This window comes from Stigmatopora nigra, chromosome 20 (genome assembly GCF_051989575.1).
Source record: "Stigmatopora nigra isolate UIUO_SnigA chromosome 20, RoL_Snig_1.1, whole genome shotgun sequence".
Lineage (NCBI taxonomy): Eukaryota > Metazoa > Chordata > Actinopteri > Syngnathiformes > Syngnathidae > Stigmatopora > Stigmatopora nigra.
In genome coordinates, this window is record NC_135527.1 from 9,012,504 (window position 1) to 9,035,468 (window position 22,965).

The 22,965-nt window shown below is 50.4% G+C and overlaps 6 protein-coding genes across 16 annotated transcripts; 4 read left to right on the plus strand and 2 right to left on the minus strand.

The window, feature by feature from the left end:
• Nucleotides 1-440: 440 nt before the first annotated feature.
• Nucleotides 441-830, plus strand: sst5 (somatostatin 5). Its single transcript, XM_077742685.1, has 2 exons — nucleotides 441-575; nucleotides 657-830. The coding sequence occupies exons 1-2, from the start codon at nucleotides 441-443 to the stop codon at nucleotides 828-830; spliced, it is 309 nt and encodes a 102-aa protein (XP_077598811.1).
• Nucleotides 831-1,329: 499 nt separating this feature from the next.
• Nucleotides 1,330-5,620, minus strand: trip6 (thyroid hormone receptor interactor 6). 2 transcript variants are annotated; one of them, XM_077742218.1, is made up of 10 exons: nucleotides 5,532-5,620; nucleotides 4,163-4,349; nucleotides 4,031-4,104; nucleotides 3,870-3,965; nucleotides 3,329-3,805; nucleotides 3,155-3,254; nucleotides 2,914-3,083; nucleotides 2,380-2,558; nucleotides 2,197-2,317; nucleotides 1,330-2,137 (listed from the first exon to the last, which is right to left on the minus strand). In XM_077742218.1, the coding sequence occupies exons 1-10, from the start codon at nucleotides 5,580-5,582 to the stop codon at nucleotides 2,006-2,008; spliced, it is 1,587 nt and encodes a 528-aa protein (XP_077598344.1). In that variant the 5' UTR covers nucleotides 5,583-5,620; the 3' UTR covers nucleotides 1,330-2,005. The 2 variants fall into 2 exon arrangements, with proteins under 2 accessions (XP_077598344.1, XP_077598345.1); XM_077742219.1 differs by having other exon boundaries at nucleotides 5,425-5,600.
• bcl6b (BCL6B transcription repressor) lies at nucleotides 3,473-10,105 on the plus strand. Of its 2 annotated transcripts, none has more exons than XM_077742221.1 (14): nucleotides 3,473-5,094; nucleotides 5,951-6,088; nucleotides 7,032-7,328; nucleotides 7,413-7,499; nucleotides 7,557-7,717; nucleotides 7,798-8,016; nucleotides 8,096-8,203; nucleotides 8,277-8,436; nucleotides 8,510-8,661; nucleotides 8,723-8,802; nucleotides 8,877-8,984; nucleotides 9,045-9,175; nucleotides 9,281-9,418; nucleotides 9,490-10,105. In XM_077742221.1, the coding sequence occupies exons 5-14, from the start codon at nucleotides 7,563-7,565 to the stop codon at nucleotides 9,628-9,630; spliced, it is 1,392 nt and encodes a 463-aa protein (XP_077598347.1). In that variant the 5' UTR covers nucleotides 3,473-5,094; nucleotides 5,951-6,088; nucleotides 7,032-7,328; nucleotides 7,413-7,499; nucleotides 7,557-7,562; the 3' UTR covers nucleotides 9,631-10,105. The 2 variants fall into 2 exon arrangements, with proteins under 2 accessions (XP_077598347.1, XP_077598346.1); XM_077742220.1 differs by lacking the exon at nucleotides 3,473-5,094 and adding an exon at nucleotides 5,204-5,596.
• Nucleotides 10,106-10,437: 332 nt separating this feature from the next.
• On the plus strand, nucleotides 10,438-12,806 carry slc16a13 (solute carrier family 16 member 13). The gene is made up of 6 exons (XM_077742241.1): nucleotides 10,438-10,565; nucleotides 11,049-11,291; nucleotides 11,346-11,489; nucleotides 11,559-11,818; nucleotides 11,875-12,406; nucleotides 12,490-12,806. Exons 2-6 carry the CDS (start codon nucleotides 11,060-11,062, stop codon nucleotides 12,678-12,680), a joined length of 1,359 nt encoding a protein of 452 aa, XP_077598367.1. The 5' UTR covers nucleotides 10,438-10,565; nucleotides 11,049-11,059; the 3' UTR covers nucleotides 12,681-12,806.
• On the minus strand, nucleotides 12,807-18,166 carry acap1 (ArfGAP with coiled-coil, ankyrin repeat and PH domains 1). 8 transcript variants are annotated; one of them, XM_077742239.1, is made up of 22 exons: nucleotides 17,961-18,166; nucleotides 17,319-17,376; nucleotides 17,110-17,229; nucleotides 16,977-17,030; nucleotides 16,854-16,912; nucleotides 16,605-16,788; nucleotides 16,442-16,486; nucleotides 16,276-16,371; nucleotides 16,047-16,121; nucleotides 15,772-15,884; nucleotides 15,655-15,706; nucleotides 15,491-15,591; nucleotides 15,145-15,429; nucleotides 15,014-15,083; nucleotides 14,853-14,947; nucleotides 14,545-14,720; nucleotides 14,416-14,463; nucleotides 14,175-14,356; nucleotides 14,002-14,111; nucleotides 13,824-13,934; nucleotides 13,688-13,749; nucleotides 12,807-12,982 (listed from the first exon to the last, which is right to left on the minus strand). In XM_077742239.1, the coding sequence occupies exons 1-22, from the start codon at nucleotides 18,011-18,013 to the stop codon at nucleotides 12,885-12,887; spliced, it is 2,247 nt and encodes a 748-aa protein (XP_077598365.1). In that variant the 5' UTR covers nucleotides 18,014-18,166; the 3' UTR covers nucleotides 12,807-12,884. The 8 variants fall into 8 exon arrangements, 3 of the variants coding, with proteins under 3 accessions (XP_077598365.1, XP_077598364.1, XP_077598363.1); XR_013330061.1 differs by having other exon boundaries at nucleotides 13,289-13,749; nucleotides 14,002-14,356; nucleotides 15,145-15,426; XR_013330059.1 differs by having other exon boundaries at nucleotides 13,289-13,749; nucleotides 14,002-14,356.
• A 621-nt stretch (nucleotides 18,167-18,787) lies between these two features.
• On the plus strand, nucleotides 18,788-22,958 carry agfg2 (ArfGAP with FG repeats 2). Of its 2 annotated transcripts, XM_077742627.1 has the most exons (14): nucleotides 18,788-18,908; nucleotides 18,989-19,332; nucleotides 19,965-20,058; nucleotides 20,120-20,241; nucleotides 20,301-20,439; nucleotides 20,503-20,617; nucleotides 20,681-20,773; nucleotides 20,855-20,887; nucleotides 20,966-21,160; nucleotides 21,459-21,528; nucleotides 21,730-21,779; nucleotides 21,871-22,104; nucleotides 22,172-22,242; nucleotides 22,319-22,958. In XM_077742627.1, exons 2-14 carry the CDS (start codon nucleotides 19,166-19,168, stop codon nucleotides 22,364-22,366), a joined length of 1,431 nt encoding a protein of 476 aa, XP_077598753.1. In that variant the 5' UTR covers nucleotides 18,788-18,908; nucleotides 18,989-19,165; the 3' UTR covers nucleotides 22,367-22,958. The 2 variants fall into 2 exon arrangements, with proteins under 2 accessions (XP_077598753.1, XP_077598751.1); XM_077742625.1 differs by having other exon boundaries at nucleotides 20,503-20,773.
• Nucleotides 22,959-22,965: the final 7 nt, after the last annotated feature.

The window sequence follows — 22,965 nt, forward strand, 5'->3', positions numbered from 1 at the left end:
TCCCAACTGACCCATGCCACTGAATTTCCCTTTGGCCCCAATTAGATCCTCACGAGGATCGCGAGGGAACTGAGAAGGTTTCAGTCCAGTGACTAGTAGATTTTTGGGCCATATCCCTTTAATTTTCAGGCAATTCCAGGTCCACCTACCACAGTCAATAGTCAAACTGTAGGATGTTGTGTATTTTACGAGTGTTGTAATTGTTAATATACCAAAATGATACTTTGGTTAAGATAAAAACAATTAATTTTGGTTCTTCTACCACCAATTATTACCCATTTTTACATCCAGGAAAAAAAAACAGGTGGCCTGGTCCACCCAGGCGCCACTTTCATCATCTCCAACACCCCCTGCGGCCTCAGCCAATGGCATGCGAGCATGAGTCTGAGACAAAGGCTATTTATCAGCGCCAACACATTCGGCATCACATTCTCGCGGAAATGCTTTGGCCTCAGACCCCAGTGTTGCTCTTGCTTCTTCTATCTGTCGGACTGCCGGTCAGGGTCGGCGCCGGCACCCCCGACGTGGACCGCCTCTTGACGGAAGCCCTCTCGGGGGACACCGGGCTGGACAAGGTGCTACTCTAGTTTATATTCGGTTGACTGCTTTTAGAAGCTAAGTTATCTTGATTTGATTTTGGGTTTTGTTTTTTTTAGGTCTGGAGCGGATCACTTTTACTGAGGCTGATCTCAGATCTGGCAGACAGGGATCAAGCACCCCCCGAGCTGGGGGTGGGCTTGGCGTTGATGCGCCGACACCTCCCGTTCCCCCAAAGGGAACGCAAGGCGGGTTGTCGCAACTTCTTCTGGAAGACTTTCACATCATGTTGACGACTTCTGAAAAATTAGTCTTGATTTTGCGTTGTATTTTGTGTGTTGAAAATCCCTGTCACTGATTGGCTCTCATCACCAGTGAAATGCTTTGAAAAAAATGCTGTTTTTACGTTGATCTGACTGTCATTTTTAGATATTTATCAACAGCCAAATCATCTTGAATATGATTTCATCAAATAATACCTGGCTGGGATTGATGACGATAGATGCCCAATTTGGCCAGAGGAGTCGCCAAATTTCCATTTGATGACTGCCAGCTAACTCCTCCCACTTTGAATGGATTAGACGCCTATCAATCTGTCAATTCATAAGTAAGCATGCCTATTTTTCTCATGTAAAATTATGCCTTGAAGAGTTTTATGTATTCCATTTTGTTGTTGACATGGTAAACTTTCTTTTCTGTACTTTCACACAGATAAAAACAAACAAAAAACAACATTAAACCTAAGGAGTTGTTGCTAGTTTTGTGTTTTAAGTCAATCACAGGACACTAAGGTCAATAAGGACAAAAAAATTTAATGTACCATGAGCTCCACTTCACAGCATTTCAAAACAAAAGGAATAATAAACAAAAAAAACATTCTAGAGGGTTGATTGTGCAACTGGACTGAACATTTGGACATGAAAAGACAATTTTCGAGATCTATTAGCAAGATTTCAATGCACTGTATTTTCTGCACTGTATATAAAATGCATTTTTTTCTGAATACAGTACGCATTTAGCCCTTCAGAACACAAAACGTGAGGACGGCGCTTTACGGTAAGGTCACCACGCTCTGCCTCTTTAAGAAAAGGAAACGTAACAAAATAATGGATGGATGGACAATGTCTTATTTGACCTATGTATGTCATTTACTTACAAAGGTGCTAAGGTACAAAAACATAACAAAAAACCAAGGGAGAACGTGTAGATGAATCATTTCTCTGAGTAAGAGTCCCCAAAAAGTTTTGTCTTGACATTTCTAAACTGAAAACTTCTCAAACCACCTTTTAACACTACATTCCTTTTTCCCCTACAGCTCTACCGGGTCCACAACACGGTAGGAGTCACAGTAATTGTTCAGTTGTACCTGCGTGTGAGGTAAATACTATGTAGTAACCAAAAAAAAAAAACTACGGCACCAGAACATGATTTCTTTTAAAGCTGAATGAAAAATACTAGGGAAGTCCCATCAGCAATCCGTAGAAATCTTAGCCGACAGGTCTTGGATCCGCCTGGCGCTACAACCCTTGCACAGGATGTGGCCGTCCAATGGGTAGCACCCACGGCCTTCCCCTTCTGAGGATAGCAAGAGTCCGCATTCCTAAAAGGAAAAACCAAGCGTTATACTGGTCCCAGTACCGTAAAGTAGGGCTTTCTTACCTCGCAAGTGTAACAGTTGACATGAAAACTGCGATCCAGCGCCACGATCCGGACCGTCTCCTCCTGACCCGCCTCTGGCATGATGGGTTCGCCGCAAACGGAACACCGGGGTGCGTATTTTCTGTAGGGGTGTTCGGTTATTAGCAAGGTCCTTGTTGGTCGAACACGCAACAGAGTGCGTACCTGTGAAAGTCTTCGATGCAGTGTATCTGCGAGGTGGCGTCCACGGTGAAGGGTACGCCGTCCAAGCAACAGTTGCATACTACGCATGTGAAACAGCGAGGATGGTAGGCTTTTCCCATGGCGCGTAGGATGCGGTCTAAAATGGGCTTGGAGCACTTGGAACACTGCTCCAATGTACTCTGCCGGAGAGAGTCAAAAAAGAGCCAAATGGGAGTCAGGTAAGAGCCAAAAGGGAGTCAGGTAAGAACCAAACTATTTTCAAATATATACTTAGTGCCTTCACTGGTGTATGTAGCAGAACTTTCTAGACATTGTATCATGTAGAGCTAGCATGTTTGACCTGTTTTGGGGGCTAAGAACATTTCCACCATATTCTGGAGGGTTTCAAACACAACTGCTATTCTTCCACTACCTTGAATTCAGTTTCAATACACCCTATGGTTTGGGTAGGTAGGGGAGCGGTCCGAATTTGGCTAACTCTGCTAATACGCTACTACTATGTGGTGAGAGGGTTACAGTTGATTGTTGACGTACAATGTAACAGGTTTCACAGTAGCTCTTCTTGTCAAGGGCGTAGAAGGGCTGCCCTCGTAGGCGGGCATGGCACGTGATACACGTGAAGCACTCCACGTGGAACACTTGCTCCATGGCCACGCAACCGCTGCCGTCGCCCACCACGTTGTCGCCGCAGCGGGCGCATCGTCCTGGAGGGTGGAAAGGGAATACGTTTTGGGCGTCTCTTACACGGACGGCAGCCCAAAATCCCGCTCCGTACCGAAATAGTCCTCGGCGGGCGGGTGGTTCATGTCGTAGACCAGCTTCTTGGTGAGGCGCTCCAGTTCCTCTTCCGGACGGCTCGGAGCTGCTGCCATGTACTGGAAAGAAGACGAACCCGGCTTTAGTTTGGACTTGAGAAGAGACCAGAGAAACTTTGGGTATCCCCACACACCTTTCCCGACTGGTAAGCGGGTCCCGGTGCCGCTCCGGAGTGATTGTTTTCCATTCCCCTTTTGGACAAAGTCACCTGGGCGCCCCTGCCTCTCTGGAGCTCCTGAGAGCCAGGGTGCCCGGGGTACCAGTCCTGGGGGGCGGCCTGGGGCGGGGGGCGCGGCGGCTGCGGGGTGTAGGCCTGCTCCGCTTGCCTGCCCGTCTGCGAGTAGGTCACGGGCTGGGCGCTCTTCACCTGCACGCTAAACCTGGGCCCCGTGGGGGTGGAGGCCGTGGTGTAGGACGCCGGCACGGGCTGCGGGTACGGCTTGGAGGGGGGGGCCGTAGAGTAGTAGTCGCGGCGCTGGGGGGCCACGTGCTCTCCGGGGTAAGAAGGCGCCCCTCGCCCGTGGGGCTGAGGGGGATACCCCGGGGAGTTCCGGACCGCCTGGTAGCGATCCCCCGAGATGTATTTGTTGTAAGGCACGTTGTCGTACAGCTGCGCAGATCCAAAGGTCTTCAAAATAGGGCCGGGGCCACAAAAAGCACAAGCGGAGAAGTACCTGGGCGCCGGAGTCCTGAGGGTGGCCGTCGAGGTCTGCCAGCATGGCGCTGAGGGAGTCGATGTCGGCGTCGATGGTCTTGTCGGATCCCAACCGCTGAACGGGGTCGACATTTGTTGAAAACCGAATCGTTGACCTCTGTTCGGCGACGGATCACTTACGCTCATCTCCTGGCCGCTCCACCGCCGATCCTCTTGGGGTCCGTGTGGCGGCGAGTAATACCGAGCGGGACCACCTTTGCCGGAACACGCCGTTGTTAGTCCGCGCTCGCCCAGAGTCGTAGGACGCCATACCTGAGGGTCCGGAGGCCACGTAACGGGTGGCTATCCCGCCTCCGTTCTGCTCGTGAGGGCCGTATTTGGGCCGGAAGGGCGCCCCGTAGACGGCCGAGGCCGGCTGGTGGGACATCTGGGGGACGGCTCGTTCGGGACTGTCCAGAGTCCTCGGCGGTAGCCAGGTGGGACCGGACATGCTGGCATTCTGAAGTGGATTCGTGGAAATGGCTTTGACTCAAAACAATGGACTTTGAGAGAAGGAAGTGACGGAGGTTTGGGGATTTCCAGTATCGGGGCCCCCCCAAAAAGAGGGCAGCTGCGACTCTGGCACCCTCGCCACCCACAATGCGTATTGTCTTTGGACTCTTTACAACGGCGAGGATTTCCAAAATAGGAAATGTTGTGTAACGAAAGCACCTGGCTTCAAACAATACCGTCACGGGGGCGATTAAGTCATTGTCCGCCATTTGAACTGTCTTTTAAGACACATTTAAAATGGAACTTCCATGATTGACAAAGGCGCTGAAATGCTTAATTCCTCCCTCAGACCGTTTGAGTGAATTTGGGTCGCGTGGCCGTCATAAATCCTCATGGCTAAGAGGATTACAAAAATGATGTTTTTGCACTAAATAAACAACAAACCTCAAGTCAGGATTGAAGATTTGAACAGACACACCCCTGATTGGTCCCCAAAATAGACAAACAAAAGTTTTTATTTGAATTGATTGAACTTATACTATGCATTTATCTTAGGAAATGAATTAATTTGTATCGGAGTGCAAAAGTGAACTTTTTGTGTCCAAAAGTTGGGCTTTATTTGCAGAAATTCTGCATAAAATGTGAATGACAGTGCGTCAAAAAGCAGTACTAACTCAGTGTGACCATTTCAGAATACGATGACGTGACGTTGAAAACGCAATACGGAAACATCAAAACGATAAAAACAAAAGGTAAGAAAAGTTTAATTCTTAACTTAAGCACATCGCCTGTGAATAATTCAGACAAACGACACGGAATTTCCAAGTATTTATAATCGCTCGCTTTTATTCTGAAAGCCTGCGCTAGCATCGCGCAGCTCGCTACAAGTAGCGCATTAATATTCTAAAAAGAGCCCAAATGCGACCATAACAAATACCGATCGGGTAAAAAATAAATAAACTATTTAGATCTCATTCCGAAGTAGTCTGGGTACGGAATTAGATCGCGATCTTGACTGCTAAGTTTGCAAAACGACAACGAAAGCAAATCGAACAACAACAAATGTAAAAGGGGTCGCTTACCAGGAGTAATGGCGGACAGCTGCCATCGCAGATCGCGATCAGTCAACGCAACTTTCTCTTTTTCTTATTGTTTTTTTTTTTTAACTCACTAAGCGTCGTTAACCTACTTTTGCTTCGGATCCGGAGGCCTCGTTGGACGGAACCGCCTCGCGCAGCATTCCCCACACGTGACGTAAGACACGTAAACAAGGGGGGCAGTGGGCGTGGCCGGGGTGGATACATTATAAAAATACCAGGGATCTCTTATTAATAGTTTACAACCTGATTTTTGGGGGGTTTCAACAAGATTAAAGAATCACTGCAGACATTTAATATATTGATACATTCATATTGAATTTGCATTGAAGTATTTCTATAAAAATTGTAAATATAAACAGTTATTTGAAGCTAATGAATGTATTGATACATTAATATTCAAGTTGCATTGATGTATTGTACATCTAAACAGTTTTTTTTTTGTATGCTACTCCAGATTTATTTATTTTAGGATGCTTAAAATGAAGTTGAAATGTTTTTTTGTTAACAGACAAAGTCTCCTGGAAGGGAGATTCCCATTTTGCAGTTTTTCTTCTTCCTGGTCCAAGACCTTATATGTCCACACATCCGCAAAACAGCAGGAAGACGTCCCCAAATGTCCAACACACCCATGCCAACATGCAGGAAGGTAAGCCCCCCCTTAGCCACCCCCAAAAAAGGCCAGCCAATGGCTTCCGGCCATTGGAGAAGCCATTTAGCAATGTTGTCACTTTTAGCCCCCCCACTCATCCGTTTAGCGTCACAATGGACGGAAGCGTCCGAGACCCCTTTTGTTTTTCTTTTAGGCTCTTTTTTTTCCTTTCTGTACTTTGCTTTTTACTCCAAAACACCCACCCACGCCCACTCATCATATTATTATTAATATATGATCGCAACATACTGTCTTACAAGTTAATAATACATGTATATCATCAGATTTTCCATATATATACTCATGTATTCTCTCAATACATACTGTTAGCTTGAAGATGCACTTTTTTAGCTAGCTTTCCGCCTATTTTTTAATTTTTTTTGTCCATCACAACCACCCCCAGATTCCCCCCCCCCCCCCCCCCCCTGGTGGTCTCCCGTCCCGCTGGCTTTATTATTGACGGATGTCCTGCACATTTTTTTTTTCATCCAAACCTTGCGAGCAGCTTTACAGGATGCATTTCAAAGTGTGCCAAAAAGGGGGGTTTCCTTCACATCTGTCCACCGCCATTTTTTTCCACCTCCAGTTTGTTTTTCAGCATTCAGGGTGTCCCCCCCTTAGCCCGAGTCTGGTCTGTCTTCCTTCCTCTCCCCCATCTACCCATTGCATAAATGGTTTAACGTGATTGGTTGATGGCTTTCCCAAGTGTAGTAACTTCAAGTCTGATTCAATTCCACTGTTTAAATTCAATGGAATGCAATACTTTCATTGTCCTAAGTATAATATACATATCAAGTGCTCAAATAGCAACAACAAACAGATAAATCATCATAATAAATACTTTCATGTGTTTTTTCGGGTTTGTCATCACATTTACTGGAAGTAAGAAACTTGTTGTATAAATGTAATACTATACTAATGTATATAGTATCTTTTTCAGGAGGACCATGCAATTTTCCGGGCTTCTAAAAGGCCCTACTTTGGAAAACTACAGTCCTTTTCCTGCACGTGGGCCTTTGAGGAAAAAGGAAGCCAGCCCAGGCGGGTGGGTCGCCCAGGCGGGCGGGCGTGCCCCTTATAAAAAAGCTCACCTCCACATAGCCAGCCCACCCGCACACAACTGCCGAGGACATTGACAAGCCAGGACGTCCCCACTCTCTCTTCTTGACCGGAGGAACCTAAAGCCAGGGGCTTGAGGTCCAGGGGGGGCCTTCGGTTCTCGTCCCCGCTGGTCGGGGTAAGTCCAGACCCAAAGCTAAAGACCAAAGCCTAAAAGGAAAAGACACCTAACTCTCTTTTTCTGTCTTTTTTTTCCTTCCAGGTACGAGTAGGGAGCTGGTCTCGCCTAACACATGTGTCTGGCACACTTGTGTCTTATTTATTAACTGGAATTGACCACCACCAGTCGGTAAGTCCAAGTCCACAGCGCTTCTGTAAGGTTTTGATACTAGATTTGGGTCCGTAGACACAGATGTCGGGCGGCTACGTGAAGGAGTTCACCCGCCATTGCGGGGACGTCCTACTCAACCTCAACGAACTCCGACACCGCGATATCTTGACCGACGTCACCCTGGCGGTGGGCGGCACGCGTCTTCGAGCTCACTCGGCCGTTCTGGTGGCCTGCAGGTACTCTGTTCTTTTGACTCCCTTGGGTGTCAACAAGTGGGACTCCATTGTCCTTTTTTTTCCCGGGCTTCCCCTACTAGCGGCTTCTTCTACTCGCTCTACTCACTTTACTCGCGGCACTCTACCGTGTCCCTTCCCGGCCACTTGGAAGCCGCTAGCATCTCTCTCCTGTTGGACTTCATGTATACGTCTCGCCTTCCCCTGACGCCCGAAACCGCCGGCGGCGTCCTGACGGCGGCCGCTCACCTCCAGATGGACCACGTGGTCGACGCCTGTCGTGACTTTATGCGGCTACACAGGTGAGTTCGGGAAAAGGAAGGACTTTATTCCCAGTGGATGTCCAATCTCATTCGTTTATTGGGTCCTTTTTCCTCAAAGCAAGGAAAACCTGAGCCTCAGATACCCCCAATTGGAGCTGGACCTCCGGGTATCTGTGGCTTCTGTAGCCCCTGAAGGTGGAGACTTGCCCAATCTGGGAAGGCTCAGGTAAGAAGTCAGCACCATACCTCGACTTTTTCCCCAAAAACCGTGGCTAAGGGCGGAGCTGTTCTATCTCTAGAGTCCCCAGCAAGACAAGTGACCCGCTTCCACAGAAACCCGATTCAGTAGAGCTGAAAAAGGAACCCGACTCGCCCCACTCCACTCCCGACAGTCCGACCCGCTCTAGCTGTCAACCCAGTTCTCCGGCCGAGTCCAAAACCTGCAACAAAAACCTGCCGGTGAGTCCAAGAACGTGGACCCCTAACCACATACTCTCAAGTCAAAGTTTCAACTTGTATTTTTTTCCTTCAGTGTGATGCCGACTTGGAACCGAACCCCAAATCGTGCAATTGGAAAAAATACAAGTACATTGTCTTGAACCCTCTCTGCGCTGGAAGCTCAGTCAAAGAAGAACCGCGGTTCCGCGTACTGCGGCCCGGAGAAGTGCCCGGTCAGATGGATAGGTAAGAGGTCCACCGGGGGGGGTCCTTCATCCGGCCTTGCTGACTCCCCCCTCCTCCCCAGACAGGGGCGGGCCTCCTGCTACGAGGGTTCTGGCCGAGCCCCTCCCCTCGGGCCACCCGTCTCCGCAGAGGACGGAACAGGTACTGCCCATATGAATCCCCCCTCTTCCACGACTCGGCTTGAACTCCCACCTCTGTATTTTCTTCCCTGGCAGCCTTCTGCACAAACTCCAGCCATCAGCGCCACCATCAGGCCGTCAAGCGGGTAGACTACCCTCTGGGTTACTCCGAGAATGGCGGAGGAAGTAAAAGGATCCTGGCAGGTGAGGCTCAAAAGTACTATTCCATTCAAAGTGCGTACGCTAAGGTAGAAAATGGCGCAGGCGACAAGCCGTACCGCTGCAATGTGTGCGGCGCCCGTTTCAACCGGCCGGCCAACCTCAAGACGCATGCTCGAATCCACTCCGGAGAGAAACCCTACCGCTGTGACACCTGCGGAGCAAGATTCGTTCAGGTCTGTTTGGGTCCCCTTTCCGCCAAGGGTCAGTTTGGGTCCCATACTTCCGATCGTAGACCCTACAGTCCCAGACAACTGACCCAGCGCACCATGGGTCCTCAGGTGGCCCACCTCCGAGCTCACGTCCTGATCCACACGGGCGAGAAACCCTACCCCTGCCACACTTGCGGGACCCGATTCCGCCACCTGCAGACCCTGAAGAGCCACCTACGCATTCACACCGGAGAGAAGCCTTACTCGGTAAGTCCGCCGACCTAAAAAATGGCGGAAAAGTAGGTCTTACCATGTTTTTTTCGCCCCGTTTCTTTCAGTGTGACATGTGCGAGCTGCGTTTCCGCCACAAGAGCCAACTACGCCTGCATCTGCGGCAGAAACATGGCGCCGTGACCAACACCAAGGTGCGCTACCAGGTCCCCAACGGTCCCGAACGGTCTCCGCTCCGTACATCTTGAACGCCAGGCCGGAGAAAAAACAAGGTTCACGTGTCGTTAGCTTAGAGTATTTGTTTTTGGTTTGTGAAAGGGAAATAGGGGAAGTGTTTTGGCTGGCTTTTGAGGCATGCGGGAGGAATTCCAGGTGATTTTGGAAAGTTTGGGAATGTTTTTATGAAGGCAAGGAAATGGGAAAAGTGGATTATTAGTGGCTATCAACGAACCACCGTGACTTTAGACCGCAAGTAAACAGTCAAATTATGGAAAGACATTAACAACTGACTAAAACATAACATTTGGACCATATTTCTTATTTAAGTGGACATGTTGGACTTGTTTTTCTAACCCTAACAAGACTAATTCTTACAAAAGTCCAAGCAGGTCAAGGACTGACATGTAAACAATAAATGCATTTCTTGTAAACCATCGGAAATGAGATGGTGGATTTGCTGGACAAAGAGGCGTCTCGTCATGTCAATTAAATTGCAACATGTTGCTCATGTCTCCTTATTTCTGATGCCGTTATTCAAAATGGCCTTTTTGAAAATACCTCCCTTACATAGAAACATATGCCTTTTGACATGTATAGCAACAATAAAACTCCCAAAATAGTTAACCAATAAAGTTCTGCTTTAATAAACACATTACCATTATTTCCATAAAACATGACCCTAAAAACTAAATGATAAATAAAATGGATCCCAATGAAATAATGACAACAATAAATTCAACTGTACTTCATCCAAGTTTGAGCCAGCACACATTCCCCCTCCCACCTCCTGTAACCCCGCCCTCCAGCACTGTGACCCCGCCCCACACTCCTGTGACTCCGCCCCCCTAGGCAACATATCACTTCCAGAGTAGTGGCCTGTCATGTGCTTCTCATTCAGTCCAGTTCAAACCGAGTTACTCAGAACATGAGTGTGTAATTCCTAAGAGGCTTCCAAGCTCGCAGGGTGAGTGACGCTAACAAGCTAGCAAAATGTTATTTCACCGCTAGGATCACAACAACACCACATCAACCTGCATTTGTTTTTATTTTAGGAATGCCGACACTGTACATTTCCTTAGCTTCCCTGAGTCCGTTTTTTTTCAATGTATAGAAAGAGTTTTGTGTATATTTAGGACTCATTTTGTGTCATTTAGTCACAGGTACACAACTACAATTCAAGCCTCCCTGATTGGTCCTCTAGCACCAGTCAATGACAGGTCTTTCAAAGTTGTTGATGTGTTTCTAAGTTCCAGTTCCATTTTGTCAAAGCATTTTTAGGGCAATTGTAGTTCAACTTTGGGCTGACTTGACTTGTATTTTCTGGCCACGGGTTCACCACGACTCCGGTTTGGTTCCCGAGGGAAACTTTTAAAAGTTGTTCATTATTAACTGGGCTAAAAGTGTTAAGCAGCAGAAAGTTAATGATTAGGCTTTTGTTGTCTGGCAGGTGCCTCCGCCATGGCCAGCGTCCAAGCCACGGCAGAGAGGCGGCACGGGGGCGACCCCCAGGGTCCGGATGGCGGCCGGGGCTGGGTCCTGGTAGGGGCCCTCTTTGTCACCACCGGCCTGGTGTTTGGCCTCATGCGTGGCCTGGGGATCTTTTTCGTGGAGTTTGTGCAGTACTTTGACCAGAGCTCCCAAGCCATCTCGTGGATCTCCTCTACCGGCCTGGCGGCACAGCAGTTCTTCAGTGAGTACCACCCTCTCTACTGGCTCGGACCGGTACGACCGTCTTTTCCGGCAGGCCCCCTGGGTGCCGCCTTGGCCAATGCGTACGGCGCCCGGCTAGTGGTGATGGCGGGAGGTTTCCTGGCGGCTTTGGGCTTCGTCCTGGCCTCGCGGGCTACCTGCCTGCTTCACCTCTACCTCACCATGGGTCTAGTTTCAGGTATGGGATGGCGTTCATGACCCAAATGGCGAGGTTTGCATCAACCCTGACAGGTTTCTACTCCTCCAGGATTGGGTTGGGGCCTGGTCTTCACACCCATGGTAGCCACGGTCATGGCCAACTTCACCCGCCGGCGCACCTTCGCCTTGGGCTTGGGCTTCACCGGCATTGGCGTGGCTTCCTTTGCCTTCAACCCACTCTTTCAGTTCCTGGTGGAGACGTACGCCTGGCGCGGGGCTCTGCTCATCCTAGGCGGACTCAGCCTCAACATCGTGCCGTGCGGGGCGCTCATTCGCCGGCAGGGACCGAGACCCGAGGCCTCGTCCAAGGTAGGGGCGGAGGAATTTGCGCTAAGTGCCGTTAACTGTTTTGGCCGTCTTATCAGGCGGAGGCAGAAAAGGGGCGGTCCCATGGCAATCTGTTCCAACGGGCCGCCGCCTACCTGGAGCTGTCTCTACTGTGCGAGCGTCCGTACATGACCTACACCCTGGCCATCACCTTGCTCAACGTGGGCTACTTTGTACCCTACGTCCACCTGGTGGCCCACAGCCGCCTGGCCGGCTTCTCCGAGTACCAGGCGGCCTTCGTCACCTCGGCCGCCGGCGTCAGCGACATCCTGGGCCGCCTATTCTCCGGCTGGTTCTCGGACCTGGGCCGCTTTCGCCTGGTCCACCTGCTGAGCGCCTGGACGGCGCTGACCGGTCTGTTCGTGGCGCTGGTGCCGGTGGGCACTCTGCTGGGGTCTTACGCCGGACTGGTGGGAGTCAGTCTCCTCTACGGTTTCTGCTCGGGGGCGCTGACCTCCCTGGCTTTCGCCGTGGTGCCCATGGTGAGCGGACCTCAGCGGGTGATGGGGGCGCTGGGGCTGCTGCAGATGATTGAGAGCGGCGCGGGACTGTTGGGGACGCCCCTTTCAGGTACCAAGACCAAATGTCAGCTTGACTCAAACATGGTCAATCATTGATCCCCGTCCTTTTGGCCCTTCCCCTTTTTTGTCCAGGGTTCCTCCGCGATGTCACGGGCGACTACACGGCCTCCTTTGCCGTATCTGGTTCTTTCCTGGTTCTGGGAACGCTAACCATGGCCACGCTGCCGCACTACTTCTCCCGCACGGATCCGCCGTCGGCGGGACGCCGTCTCCGCTCGGAGACGGAGCGGTCCGACGGCTCGGCCGCCGATGTCGGAGACTGAGCGGCAGGCCGTGTTGGGAATATGAGAACGCTGCTACTTTTGAGCCATTTATTTCAGAGACCAGAAGCAAAAATGTCCGCACTTTGTACTTGTGAAGCGCATAGTAAACACTGGTGGTGACTTGAATCTGATTTTGTCCTTTTCTACTTTAATAACTCTCAGAAAACAATATGATAACTGTTTTTAATGTATTTTTTTCTTTTGCTAGGATTTGCCATCCGCACTCCGACGCTTGAGCTTCTCTGGATTATTGGATGCCATGTGTGAGAAGTCCCTGAAGATGTGATGGTAAGTTTCGTCACCTGAGACACAAAAAGTGGAGACAAAAATATCATTTTAAAGCCGATACACAGTCTTTTCAGACTACATTTTGCTAAGCCTGCGATTTCTGATTGAAAAACACCAAGATAAAAAAAAATATATTCCCCTGTTAGTCCACCAGGCGGCGCTTTCATTTAACAATTGCACTGCAGAAGAGGACATTGCCAGCAGATTAATGGAAGCCGCCAGTAAATTAAAAGTTTCGTTAGTTCAATAAAATCTTGTGATTGGAAAGCCCCCAATTTGAGTATTCTGGACTGCAGAAAACGATGCACAATCGACGTTACCTGCTGGTGTGTGGGTGACTAGCTTCTGGTCTCGGGGACGCAAAGACAAAGTGAAAAAGACGTCCAATAAAAATCTTCTAATGAGTTAAAGGACTGTTCCACAAAGACCAAGACACATTGGGACAAATAAGAAGCCTGACAGACAAAAAACACAAAGCCCATCCACAAGAAGTCAGCAGTTTATGCACAGGTAGCTCGACGCCCCCTATTGGAAGCCCCGGTGTACTGCCGCCCCTCCCACGTTTCATTTAAATATGAATGGGAGATTTTTTTGGGGCTAATGGTTTTGTCCTCCAGGAGCCCGATTGCTTATTTGGTTCCTGAAGGCCTGAAGGCTCTTCCGCGATTGGCCCCGCCCACTCCCTGCCCCGGCCGGTGGCGGCGACCCCTTGGGGTGACCTGATTTTCCCAGGGATGAGTCCATCTCTTGCATCTCCCGGTTCATCTTGGCGATTCGAAGTCTGCGGGTTGAAAAACGGGTCAAGGTTTCCATTTTGGTTTTCGCTCTTTTTCACGGAAAGTTGACTTGGCTCACAAAGTCACGATGTCCGCGTTGGCGTTGTCCACCGCGATGGTGATGGGGTCCTTCCGGTTTACGTCTCGGGCATTGTAGTCGGCCCCCCGTTTCAGGAAGAGACACACCAGCCTGGGTTTCAAAGGTACCTGATGGAGTCCCGTCCCCGTTTCTGGATGCTAGAAATGTGTGTCTTTACCCCGTGTGACCCAGTATGGTGGCGTGATGGAGCGGCGCCCTCCCGTTCCGGTCCACCTGGTTGACGTCGGCGCCGTTCTGGAGCAGGAATTCGCAGGCCGCCAAGGCGTTCTGCTCACAGGGACAAAAAGTAACTCCGGTTCTGGCGCCGGGTCGGCCGTGAGGGACCCTCACCGCCGAGACGGCCCGGATCAACGGCGTTCGCGCCTCCTCGGCCACGTTGACCCAGTTGACGTCGGCGCCGTGGGCCAAGGCGTCGGCCATGACCGGGAAGTTCTGCAGGGCCGCCGAGCGGTACAGTAAGGCCCCCGGGTGAAGCCCGCTAAGGTCCTCCTCCTCATCCTTCTGGTCCGCATCTAAGGTACAGTCCAAAGTTTTCCAAAAAGTATCTTTTTAAATGTGTGGGGGTACAAACCATTAGGGGGGTCCACGTTGTTCTTTTGGATCTCGCCCAGGCTGGGCCCTGAAGAGAGAGAATCCTCATGAAGGGAACGGCGGACCTTTTGCCAAAAGGTTCCTCCGTTCCCTTCCGATTCCACCCTACCGGATCGAGGCAGTGTACTTCGGTTGGGTTTGGGTTTGAGTGGCGGCTTCTGCGTGGCCCCCCTGGCCCTCTGGGTGCCCGTACGCCTGGGCGCCGGGTGGCGTGCCGTTTCGGGAAGCTTCTGGATGAACTTCTTCTCCACGTACTTGGACCGAATCCAGGCCTCCTTGTCACTTCTTGAAGTATACGCCAGAAAATGTAACCTGACATCTCATGGGTGTACTCTACCGCACTTCCCGTTTGTTTGCGGTAAAGCAGAAATGAGGAAGTTGCGTCAACTGTAATGAAAGAGTTTGGTGGCCCCGCACCTGGGACTGGAGGGGAGTGGCTTCTTCAAGGTGATCTCCTCGATGCGGGCCTCGTAGATACCGTTGATGACCTCGTTACCCAACTCGCACATCAACTGAAACCACAGAAGAAGCATTTGCCGGTCTGGTTTTTCCCGAATGAAGACGGACGGAAGACTCACCTTGACCAGTTCAGGCTCCCAAGAGTCCAGAGTCAGCGAACGCACCTTGGAGAAGTGGACCCCCAGGCTCCTAGACCAAGTGTACACGGTCAGCACAGGTGTGGCAGAGGACCACCCCCCCGTATGCCCACCTGTGTATTCCCGAGCAAACGATGCACAGGGCGATGCCCAGGTTGATGGAGGCCCAGTCGGGAGCCGGCGCCCCGCAGTCGCAGCACTCCCCGTTCCCGTGGATGGCCCGGACGGCCTCCAGGGCCCCCGAGGCCGGGTCCCGCCCCTCGGCCACGGGTTCCCCCGTTGAGGTGGAGTGGGAGCCCTGATCCCGGCGCTCCTGGAAAGCCGAGGCGATGCTGCTCTGCACGGCGGCCATCCAGGCGTGCTGCTGCCTCTCGCTGTCGGCCTGCAACAGACAGCTTCTGCACCCCCGTTACGGGGGGTAGTCCCTTATCGTCCCGGAGTGCCATGGCCGCCACTCACTTGGACGGCGAGACCACTTCGAAACAGAAGCGCCTCTCGTTCTCGTGGTTGGGTTTGACCGTGCACAGGCGCAAGTCCTCCACCACCACCGTGGGCTGCTCCTGAGGGGGTGCCAGACTCCAGTCCAGATCTGGACTTCCCATTTTGCCAGTGAGCCAACTTACCTTGAACTTCTTTTGATAGACCAGCTGGTTTTTCTGGATGGAGAACCAGCGCCTGAAGACCAAGACCACGGTGAGAGTGGCAGGACCCCGAGTATGGGGCGTTTTTTGGAGCTGTACCTGCTCCAGGTTTTGAAGGCGTTGCTGGCTCTTTTGTAGAGATAACCCTCCATGGCCACCCCGTCCGAAGCCTCGGCGTTAAAGTCCATGGTGGAGTCGTCGTAGGAAATGTCCTTGAAATTGGAATTGTGGGCAAATCAAGGCAAATCAAGGCAAATCAAGGCTGGCTCCATTCTTGTGGAAATGGTTCCTGTTTTGTTGACCCAGAACTGGACCAGTCCACATTCCAGCTAGGGGTCAAGTTTAGTAGCAAAAGACCAATGGATGCTTGAAACCTTTTTCTTAATGGCTGCATGTCTTTGCTCCATGTCCCTCTTGTCCCGCGCTGAGTCCAGGACAAATTGTTTATGCTGGTGAAAGACAACAAAGAGCACTTTTTGAACTAAACATTTCTCCCATTTGAGACTCTGTACGACCAATCGGTGTCCTCCTATCTTTTGACACACTTCACACACAAGTTCTATGTCTTCCAGTCTGGACTGTGGACCCGGTGCGGAGCCTCACCTCTTCGGTCAGTCTTTGCCTGTACCGCTCTGTCTCCGACAAGGACCGGTGGCCATTTTGGAACAACTGGGCTTGAGCATCCACTAGTGATAGTATCTGTTGGAATGGAATGGAGTTGGAAGGAGCAACCAGCGGGAAGAACCCGTGACCTCGAGGTTGGACTCACGGCCATCAACAGTTCCGTCTTCTTCTTAGCCTCCACGATGTTAATCTGAGACAAAAAGACCACCAGGAATTGCCTAAAGTCCACCCAAAATGTGATGGAGACCCTTTGGCCTCTGCCTAGAGACCCAGAGACCAGATCAAGGCTAGGTCTGGTCCTCCCTCACCTCCAAGACGTAATCCAAAGCACTGGACCTGAAGGCCCGTCTGGCATTGAGCAAGGCTCCGTTAGCCTCTTCCACTTCGTGGGGCTTCCCCCGAGGCGCCTGAGCATTCTTCGCCAAGGCTCCTTCCAGGGACTCGCTGCTACGTTCAAACTCCTTGCGGGCGTCCTTGAAGCGCCGGACATCCCTTGAGCAAAGAAACCCAACGTCCATTCAGCGAGGGACAGAAGAACTCGAACCCGGACCACTTACTCTTTGACAAAGGTTTGGACTTTGCTTTTAACAGATTTCTGGATGAGCTCAAACACCTCCTGAAAATAAGAGACACCAAACCAACCAGCTGGAGTCGGACCACCCACCCCGATAAGGACTCACCCCTTGGGACTCCAAGATGAGGGACAGTTTTTCGGAAAAAGTCCGCAGGCACTCCTGTGGGTGAACCAAAAAGAGGACGCCGATCATCATCATCATGGCTGCCTGTGATTGGTCACTGTTGCCTGGGGTGTACCTCCATCAACGTGTCCCAGGAGCAGTGCTGTCCCAGACTCTGGAGACCACTCACGAAGCTCTTGCTGGTCTGGTGGTAGACCCGGCCCGCTTCCAGCATGGCTTGACATTGTTTCACCAGCTTCCAATCGACATAGGAGCACTTAGGTAAGACCACCTGGAAACTCCCAAGGGTTTTTAGTTCTGGATTCAGGTCTAGGGAATTCTTACCTTATCCAAGCGAGTCTCCAGTTCTCCCACGTCGACTTGGACAGCCTCGATTTCAGCTCTGAAAGAAACACAGGGAAAAAACTATCAGAATCAAGTCTTTAACTCCATTTTCAATCGGATTGGACGTCTGTTGCCGTCAATACTTAAAGGGGAAGTACAACAGTAAGGACAGCGACATGTGGTTTCCTTCTGTAGCGGTTACCGTGGCCTTTCTTACTTCCTGTGATGCTCAACTCGCTTCCTGTTCTCTTCAACGGTTTGCTAACATTTTGATTGAGTATTTTTTTTATTGACTGGTACTTTTTGTAGTACTTTTTGGGTGGTTTTAGCAAGTGCAACTTTTCAAGGCGGTGGCGAGGCGGGAGAGGGTGACTCAGACCTGCCGCTCACACCCAAACAAAAGCAGCATCCATTTTTTAAATCATCGAATTTGACATATGGAACTTTTTTCTGTAAAAAAAATGGATATTTCAGCCTTAATCTCAACATAGATCTTCTCATTGGATGTTTATATCAGAAAAATGTGAAAATATACACATTGTATCTCCCACTAAATATGTCATACTGTCTACTTATTAAATATGAATCATTACAAATCCAGAAAACAAATAATTTTTGCTATTACAAATGAAAAAATGTCACCTGAAGCGAGGAGAGTCCTTCAAACACTCCTCAAAATCCACTTTGATGGTCATAATCCTCTGGTTTTGGATGGTAAAAAATTACAAAAACTTAAAGTCCAACTTCTTTACACAGACATTTTTTGGTGCTGGATTTTTACACAAACTTTTATCTTGCTTTCCTTCAGAAAAAAACGCACACACACGTTGACGTAGTGGCAGGAATTGAACCGGGCGGGCGGGGCGTGTTTTTCGAGTCTGGCAAGAAAGATTTTCTCCGCCCACACTGTGTGTTTTTTTTTGTAGTACTAATACATATCTTTATTGTATTTGAAACAGGTACTTTGGAAGCCGGGCGTGAATAGCCGGCTCTTGACGTCACATTCCTGAAGCGTCATGTGACCGCTACGGAGCAACCAGGCAAAACTTTGACAAACATTGACGTGACATGTCTAGCGCCCCCTGCTGAGTCATATTTGCCCTGTTTTTTCAACCATGTATATACATAATATTTAAAATATAACATTTCTCTTTTGTATTTGTATGTTTTATCATCTTATATATTTTTAAATATATAATAAAACTATTCTAAGTATTGTAGCCAGCCAATCATCATTAAGTAGATATTATATATGTATTAATATTAGTTTAGTTTTTATGTGCTGAGAATTTCCAAGCAGTTCCCCCACTTGAAATGAATGACATCAATCCATTGAATGTTATTGTTTATTCACAATGTGCAGTACCGTTTGTTTCCACAGGAGGGCACTGAAACCCACTGTAAAATGTCATCACCCCCTTTATTTCTATTCTTCCTATATGTCATCATGCCTTTTTGCGTGATGTCATCTTCCTGCATGTTACTAAAAACAATCATATACTCAATCAGCTCTAGATTATACTATGAAATATCCATATTTTTGTCATTTTCAACCACGCACGTCCAGTCCAATGCTTTTCTTCTGAAATAGTAAGTACGCGTGCTTCCGGTACGTACGGCTTGCAGTTAAGCTTAACTTGAACGCCCCCCCCTCTCCTCCCATTTTGCAGGCGCAGAGCGTAACGGAGCGGCGTTTCCTCCGTCCGACGCCCCCCTCCCTCCCTCCCTGCCCCGCCCCCGCCCCACTATGCGGCGGTAGAGCGGCGGAGAGCCCCGGAGACGGAGGCCAAGATCCAGCTGCCGTCAAACCCGCCCTCCCTCCCTCTTCCCCCTCCTTCAATCCAAGCATGTCGAACCGCAAACATCGGGACAACCAAGAGATGTGTTCGCGCAAGGTCCGGGAACTGGCCCAATCCGGAGTCAACAAACACTGCTTCGAGTGCAACCAGCCCGGGGTGACGTACACCGACGTGACGGTGGGCGCCTTCGTCTGCACGTCGTGCTCCGGAATGCTGTGAGTAGCGCCGTACCCCCAAATGGGGGACCTCCCCCCACCCCGCTCCAAGTCCAGCCCACCCCACCCCCCTTTTTGGGATGTTCCTAAGCGGTATACTGCAGCGGAGCTAATGTGACAGGCAGAATAACAACCAGACTGGCTCTCTGTTGTGGCGTTTTGCTTATTTGAGGCCCCTTCGGTGTGGGCGTGTCATGTGCGTGGTGGACACGTTGGGCATGTTTGAGTCCGACAAGGGCGGCTACAGATGCTCTGGCTAATCCCTATTTATTCCGGGTCCTTGCTAGACGAATGTAGGACTTTCACTTAGTCTCGGTCTTGTTTTGGTCCGAACTCCCAAAAAACCGTTCCCGGGTTTCGGCACCATGAATTGTTTCAATCACTCCTTGGCTGCCAGCCATGGGAAATAACCTCTTTGAAATTGGCACCGGATGACAAAGAACGCTTAATACGTAGCCCTAGCTTAAAGCCGGATATGGAATAAATACTCTGCCCCCCCCCCCCCCCAGAACGGTCCACGCGCTTTTACAACGTCGCTTCTTTCCCATGCCGTACGGCGCAGAGATGTTTCCCCACCCACCCGCTGTTTCTTCTGATGAGAACTATCTTAGGTTTATTTTTTTGAACCCCAGGAGAGGCCTGAACCCGCCCCACAGGGTCAAGTCCATCTCCATGACCACCTTCTCCCAGCAAGAAGTGGAATTCCTCCAAAACCACGGCAACGAGGTGAGCCAGCCCGCCAGTTGTGCAATAGTCCACCTGATCCACGACCTTTGCCCTCACTCAGGTGGGCAGGAGGACTTGGCTATGCGCCTTGGAACCCAAGGTGGACGGCCGCCATGCCTGTGACGCCAAAGACTCGCAGAAGTTCAAAGAGTTCCTGCAGGACAAATACGAGAAGAAGAAATGGTGAGTTCCAGTGACCCGTGTCCCAGGTACTTTGGCGTCCAACCCGCTTTCTCCGCCAGGCATTTCTCCAAATGTAAAAACCGAAGAGACGCCGAGGGTCCTTGGAGTCCCGGCGTCCAGACCGTCCTGGTTCACGGTCCTCTGAGCGTCCAGCCCTCGCACATCCTGCCCTCCAACGCCAGAGCCGTCAGAACACCGGTACGAGACCTACTCCAGCCAATGTCCCGTCCTTGCTTTTCACACTGTTACGTCCTTCCCTAGTCCCAACTGGTGGCGTGGGAGCGCCCCCCGGCCTCCTCCCCCGCCGACCCACGGTCCGAGGCCTTCACCGCACGGCCCTCGCGCTCCCAAAGCTTCCGGGACCCGGCGCTCAAAGGTACGGACGTGGGGTTGGTCCGGAACGCCGGCCCACGTCCCCTTGTTGGTTCCACTGTCCTAGAGCAGCAGAAAGTCTGCGGGATGGAGCGGCAGCGGCCGGGCTCGCAACCTTCGGGACACGTTCCTCCCTTCCCTGCGCTCCCTCGGCCTTCGGGTACGTCCCCCTGCCTTACCGACCTGTCCTTTTCCGAGTCAAAAGTCTCTTATACTCTCTGTTTGTCTTGTGGCACTGTAGCTAGTACCTCTTTCAAAAAGAACTTCACCTTAGGTAAGACCCACCTCGATAAAGTGTGTGTATGTTTTTGTTATTGTCTGTTTCTGGACTTTGGACTTGTGTCCCATTCAGGTCGCACGGCGTCCACTACTTCGGGGGCGGCGGGACCCTTCAGGGCCTTCGCCAAATCTCTCAGTTTGGATTTTGGCGGTCTGAAACAGCCGCAAGCCTCGCTTCCGCAATCTCTGTCCCAGCAACAGACGGCTAGCCACGGCCAGGACCGCTACGCCGCCGTGTCCCAACTGGACTGCACCTTCTCTGACACGGGTAGGCCTCCCAGTGGGACATTAGCGCCGGTGGGGAGGGTCCAGAGTTTGTGGCGTCACATCCGGCTTCCAAATTCCAATCCTGAATTGCACGCATTGTGCCGGGCGGCTTCGCAAGAGTCCGCCTTTTAATCGCTTTTAAAGCAACTGCGCCTGAGTGGCTTTGACTTGATTGTGATTGGTTTTCATGTGCCAGGAGGCGGGGGCGGCCATTTTTCCCGACTCGGTCACGAGAACTTGTTTCGGGACACATTTTGACATGTCAATGTACTCTCTGTTGATTGTGTTTTTGTCCACAGCGCCACCAGCTGCTCCGCCGCAGTACAACACCCTATTCAGCACCCGCTTGTCTGGGACCAATCCCGCCAGGTAGTTCACTTGGGGTGGGGGTGTCCATTTGGGGTCACCTTCTAGACCAGGCAGGTCATGACCTTTCCATTTGAGGAATGTCCCCTTTTGACTCCTGGATCTTGCTAACAAAAAAAATCTTGACCACATTTCCCATTCAAATTGTATTGGACGTCGATCTTTTGCCTACTTATTGACGGTATTGGTCTTCTCTGCGCACAGCTCCTCTGCCAGCGTGGAGACGTTAAGCAGCCCCCCCCAAACATTTGCAAGTAAGCAGTGTGGAATTCCGCCCGCCGCCGTCCGTCAATGATCTTTTTGTCTGAGCGGGCGACCATAACCCCCCCTGGGGCCTCTTCTCAGGTTTCCCCAACCCATTCAGCTCTGGCCCGGCGGCTTCCCGGCAACCCACGGCGCTCTCCCCCGGCAACCCTTTCGGCAGCCCCCCGGGAGGTGAGACCCCCAGGCGGCAAATGTCCGAGGCCTTCTCCGTCTTCTCTGGGCCGGGCCATGCCAACGCCGATGACGACAACGACGACGGTGGTAATGGTGGAAGCACCTTTTCTGGAGAAGCTGCTATGAACCAAGAAGCTAATGGTAGCATCCTAGCACGAGGAGTTAAAAAACAACAGCAAAGATGATGATTTTTTTGTTGTCTTTTCAGGTTTTGCCGCCTTCCCTTCATCCGATTCTCAACCCAAAGTCCCTCGACCCATGTCGGTGAACCCCTTCACAGTGAGTCCTCCATTTTCCTGGTAAATATCTGACTTGTTTTCAAGCATATTTGTATATATTTGTCTTTCTCTCTCAGGGGAACGTCTACCCCAGTCGGGGGACATCACGAAACCCATTCATCTGACCTTCTTGGTAGCCATTTTGGACTTTTTAAACATTTTTTTTGGTGGTCTCAGGGAGAGTGGAAGTCTCCGTCCTTTTTTCCCCAAATCTTTCCTATTTATGTCTGTGTTTTTTTGTGTGAAAACAAAAGCCTGAATGTAATGACGACGTCCACTTGCTGGATCTATTTTGACTCATTTTTTTGCAGAAATGTACACTGACTGCTCTGCTACTTTGCATTCATAAATCCCACTCCTGACTTTTTAAAAGAAAACCGTATTTTTTGCTGTTTTTTTCCTAGTTTGACTGCGGAAAAATACTGTAAATCCATCAGTATTCTCATTATTTAAGCCGTCTTCAAATTTTTGGACGTTTTTTGGATGAAGGATTGCTGCCTTAAATCCTCCCCATGCATCAAAATGATTTTTTTTCTTCTTTTTAGTTTGTTTTTGGTCCTTTTTTGGGTGTTAACCACTGCCAGGCTGCATGAGCTTTGAGGGCTAAAAAAATGCTACTGAATGTACAAAAAAATAGACATGCAAGTATTCCTAAAATCAACTTTGGATGCTTGAATTGTGAGTATTTTGCAGGAAATAAAACCCATTTCCCACCTACTTGCCA

What these genes read in the sequence shown, in the direction of transcription:
- sst5 (XM_077742685.1), top strand. Translation starts at nt 441, where the DNA reads ATGCTTTGGCCTCAGACCCCAGTGTTGCTCTTGCTTCTTCTATCTGTC. An exon ending in GGGACACCGGGCTGGACAAG is followed by an intron (nt 576 to 656) that starts GTGCTACTCTAG and finishes TGTTTTTTTTAG; the next exon opens with GTCTGGAGCGGATCACTTTT.
- trip6 (XM_077742218.1), bottom strand. Translation starts at nt 5,582, where the DNA reads ATGCTGCGCGAGGCGGTTCCGTCCAACGAGGCCTCCGGATCCGAAGCA. An exon ending in CCTCCGGATCCGAAGCAAAA is followed by an intron (nt 4,350 to 5,531) that starts GTAGGTTAACGA and finishes AATCCACTTCAG; the next exon opens with AATGCCAGCATGTCCGGTCC. An exon ending in TCAACTGTTACACTTGCGAG is followed by an intron (nt 2,138 to 2,196) that starts GTAAGAAAGCCC and finishes TTTTCCTTTTAG; the next exon opens with GAATGCGGACTCTTGCTATC.
- bcl6b (XM_077742221.1), top strand. Translation starts at nt 7,563, where the DNA reads ATGTCGGGCGGCTACGTGAAGGAGTTCACCCGCCATTGCGGGGACGTC. An exon ending in GACTTTATGCGGCTACACAG is followed by an intron (nt 8,017 to 8,095) that starts GTGAGTTCGGGA and finishes TTTTCCTCAAAG; the next exon opens with CAAGGAAAACCTGAGCCTCA. An exon ending in AAGTAAAAGGATCCTGGCAG is followed by an intron (nt 8,985 to 9,044) that starts GTGAGGCTCAAA and finishes AAAATGGCGCAG; the next exon opens with GCGACAAGCCGTACCGCTGC.
- slc16a13 (XM_077742241.1), top strand. Translation starts at nt 11,060, where the DNA reads ATGGCCAGCGTCCAAGCCACGGCAGAGAGGCGGCACGGGGGCGACCCC. An exon ending in GACCCGAGGCCTCGTCCAAG is followed by an intron (nt 11,819 to 11,874) that starts GTAGGGGCGGAG and finishes CCGTCTTATCAG; the next exon opens with GCGGAGGCAGAAAAGGGGCG. An exon ending in GTTGGGGACGCCCCTTTCAG is followed by an intron (nt 12,407 to 12,489) that starts GTACCAAGACCA and finishes TTTTTTGTCCAG; the next exon opens with GGTTCCTCCGCGATGTCACG.
- acap1 (XM_077742237.1), bottom strand. Translation starts at nt 18,013, where the DNA reads ATGACCATCAAAGTGGATTTTGAGGAGTGTTTGAAGGACTCTCCTCGC. An exon ending in AGACGGAACTGTTGATGGCC is followed by an intron (nt 16,372 to 16,441) that starts GTGAGTCCAACC and finishes CCATTCCAACAG; the next exon opens with ATACTATCACTAGTGGATGC. An exon ending in GGCAAAGACTGACCGAAGAG is followed by an intron (nt 16,122 to 16,275) that starts GTGAGGCTCCGC and finishes GTCTTTCACCAG; the next exon opens with CATAAACAATTTGTCCTGGA.
- agfg2 (XM_077742625.1), top strand. Translation starts at nt 19,166, where the DNA reads ATGTCGAACCGCAAACATCGGGACAACCAAGAGATGTGTTCGCGCAAG. An exon ending in ACGTCGTGCTCCGGAATGCT is followed by an intron (nt 19,333 to 19,964) that starts GTGAGTAGCGCC and finishes TTTGAACCCCAG; the next exon opens with GAGAGGCCTGAACCCGCCCC. An exon ending in AAATACGAGAAGAAGAAATG is followed by an intron (nt 20,242 to 20,300) that starts GTGAGTTCCAGT and finishes TTTCTCCGCCAG; the next exon opens with GCATTTCTCCAAATGTAAAA.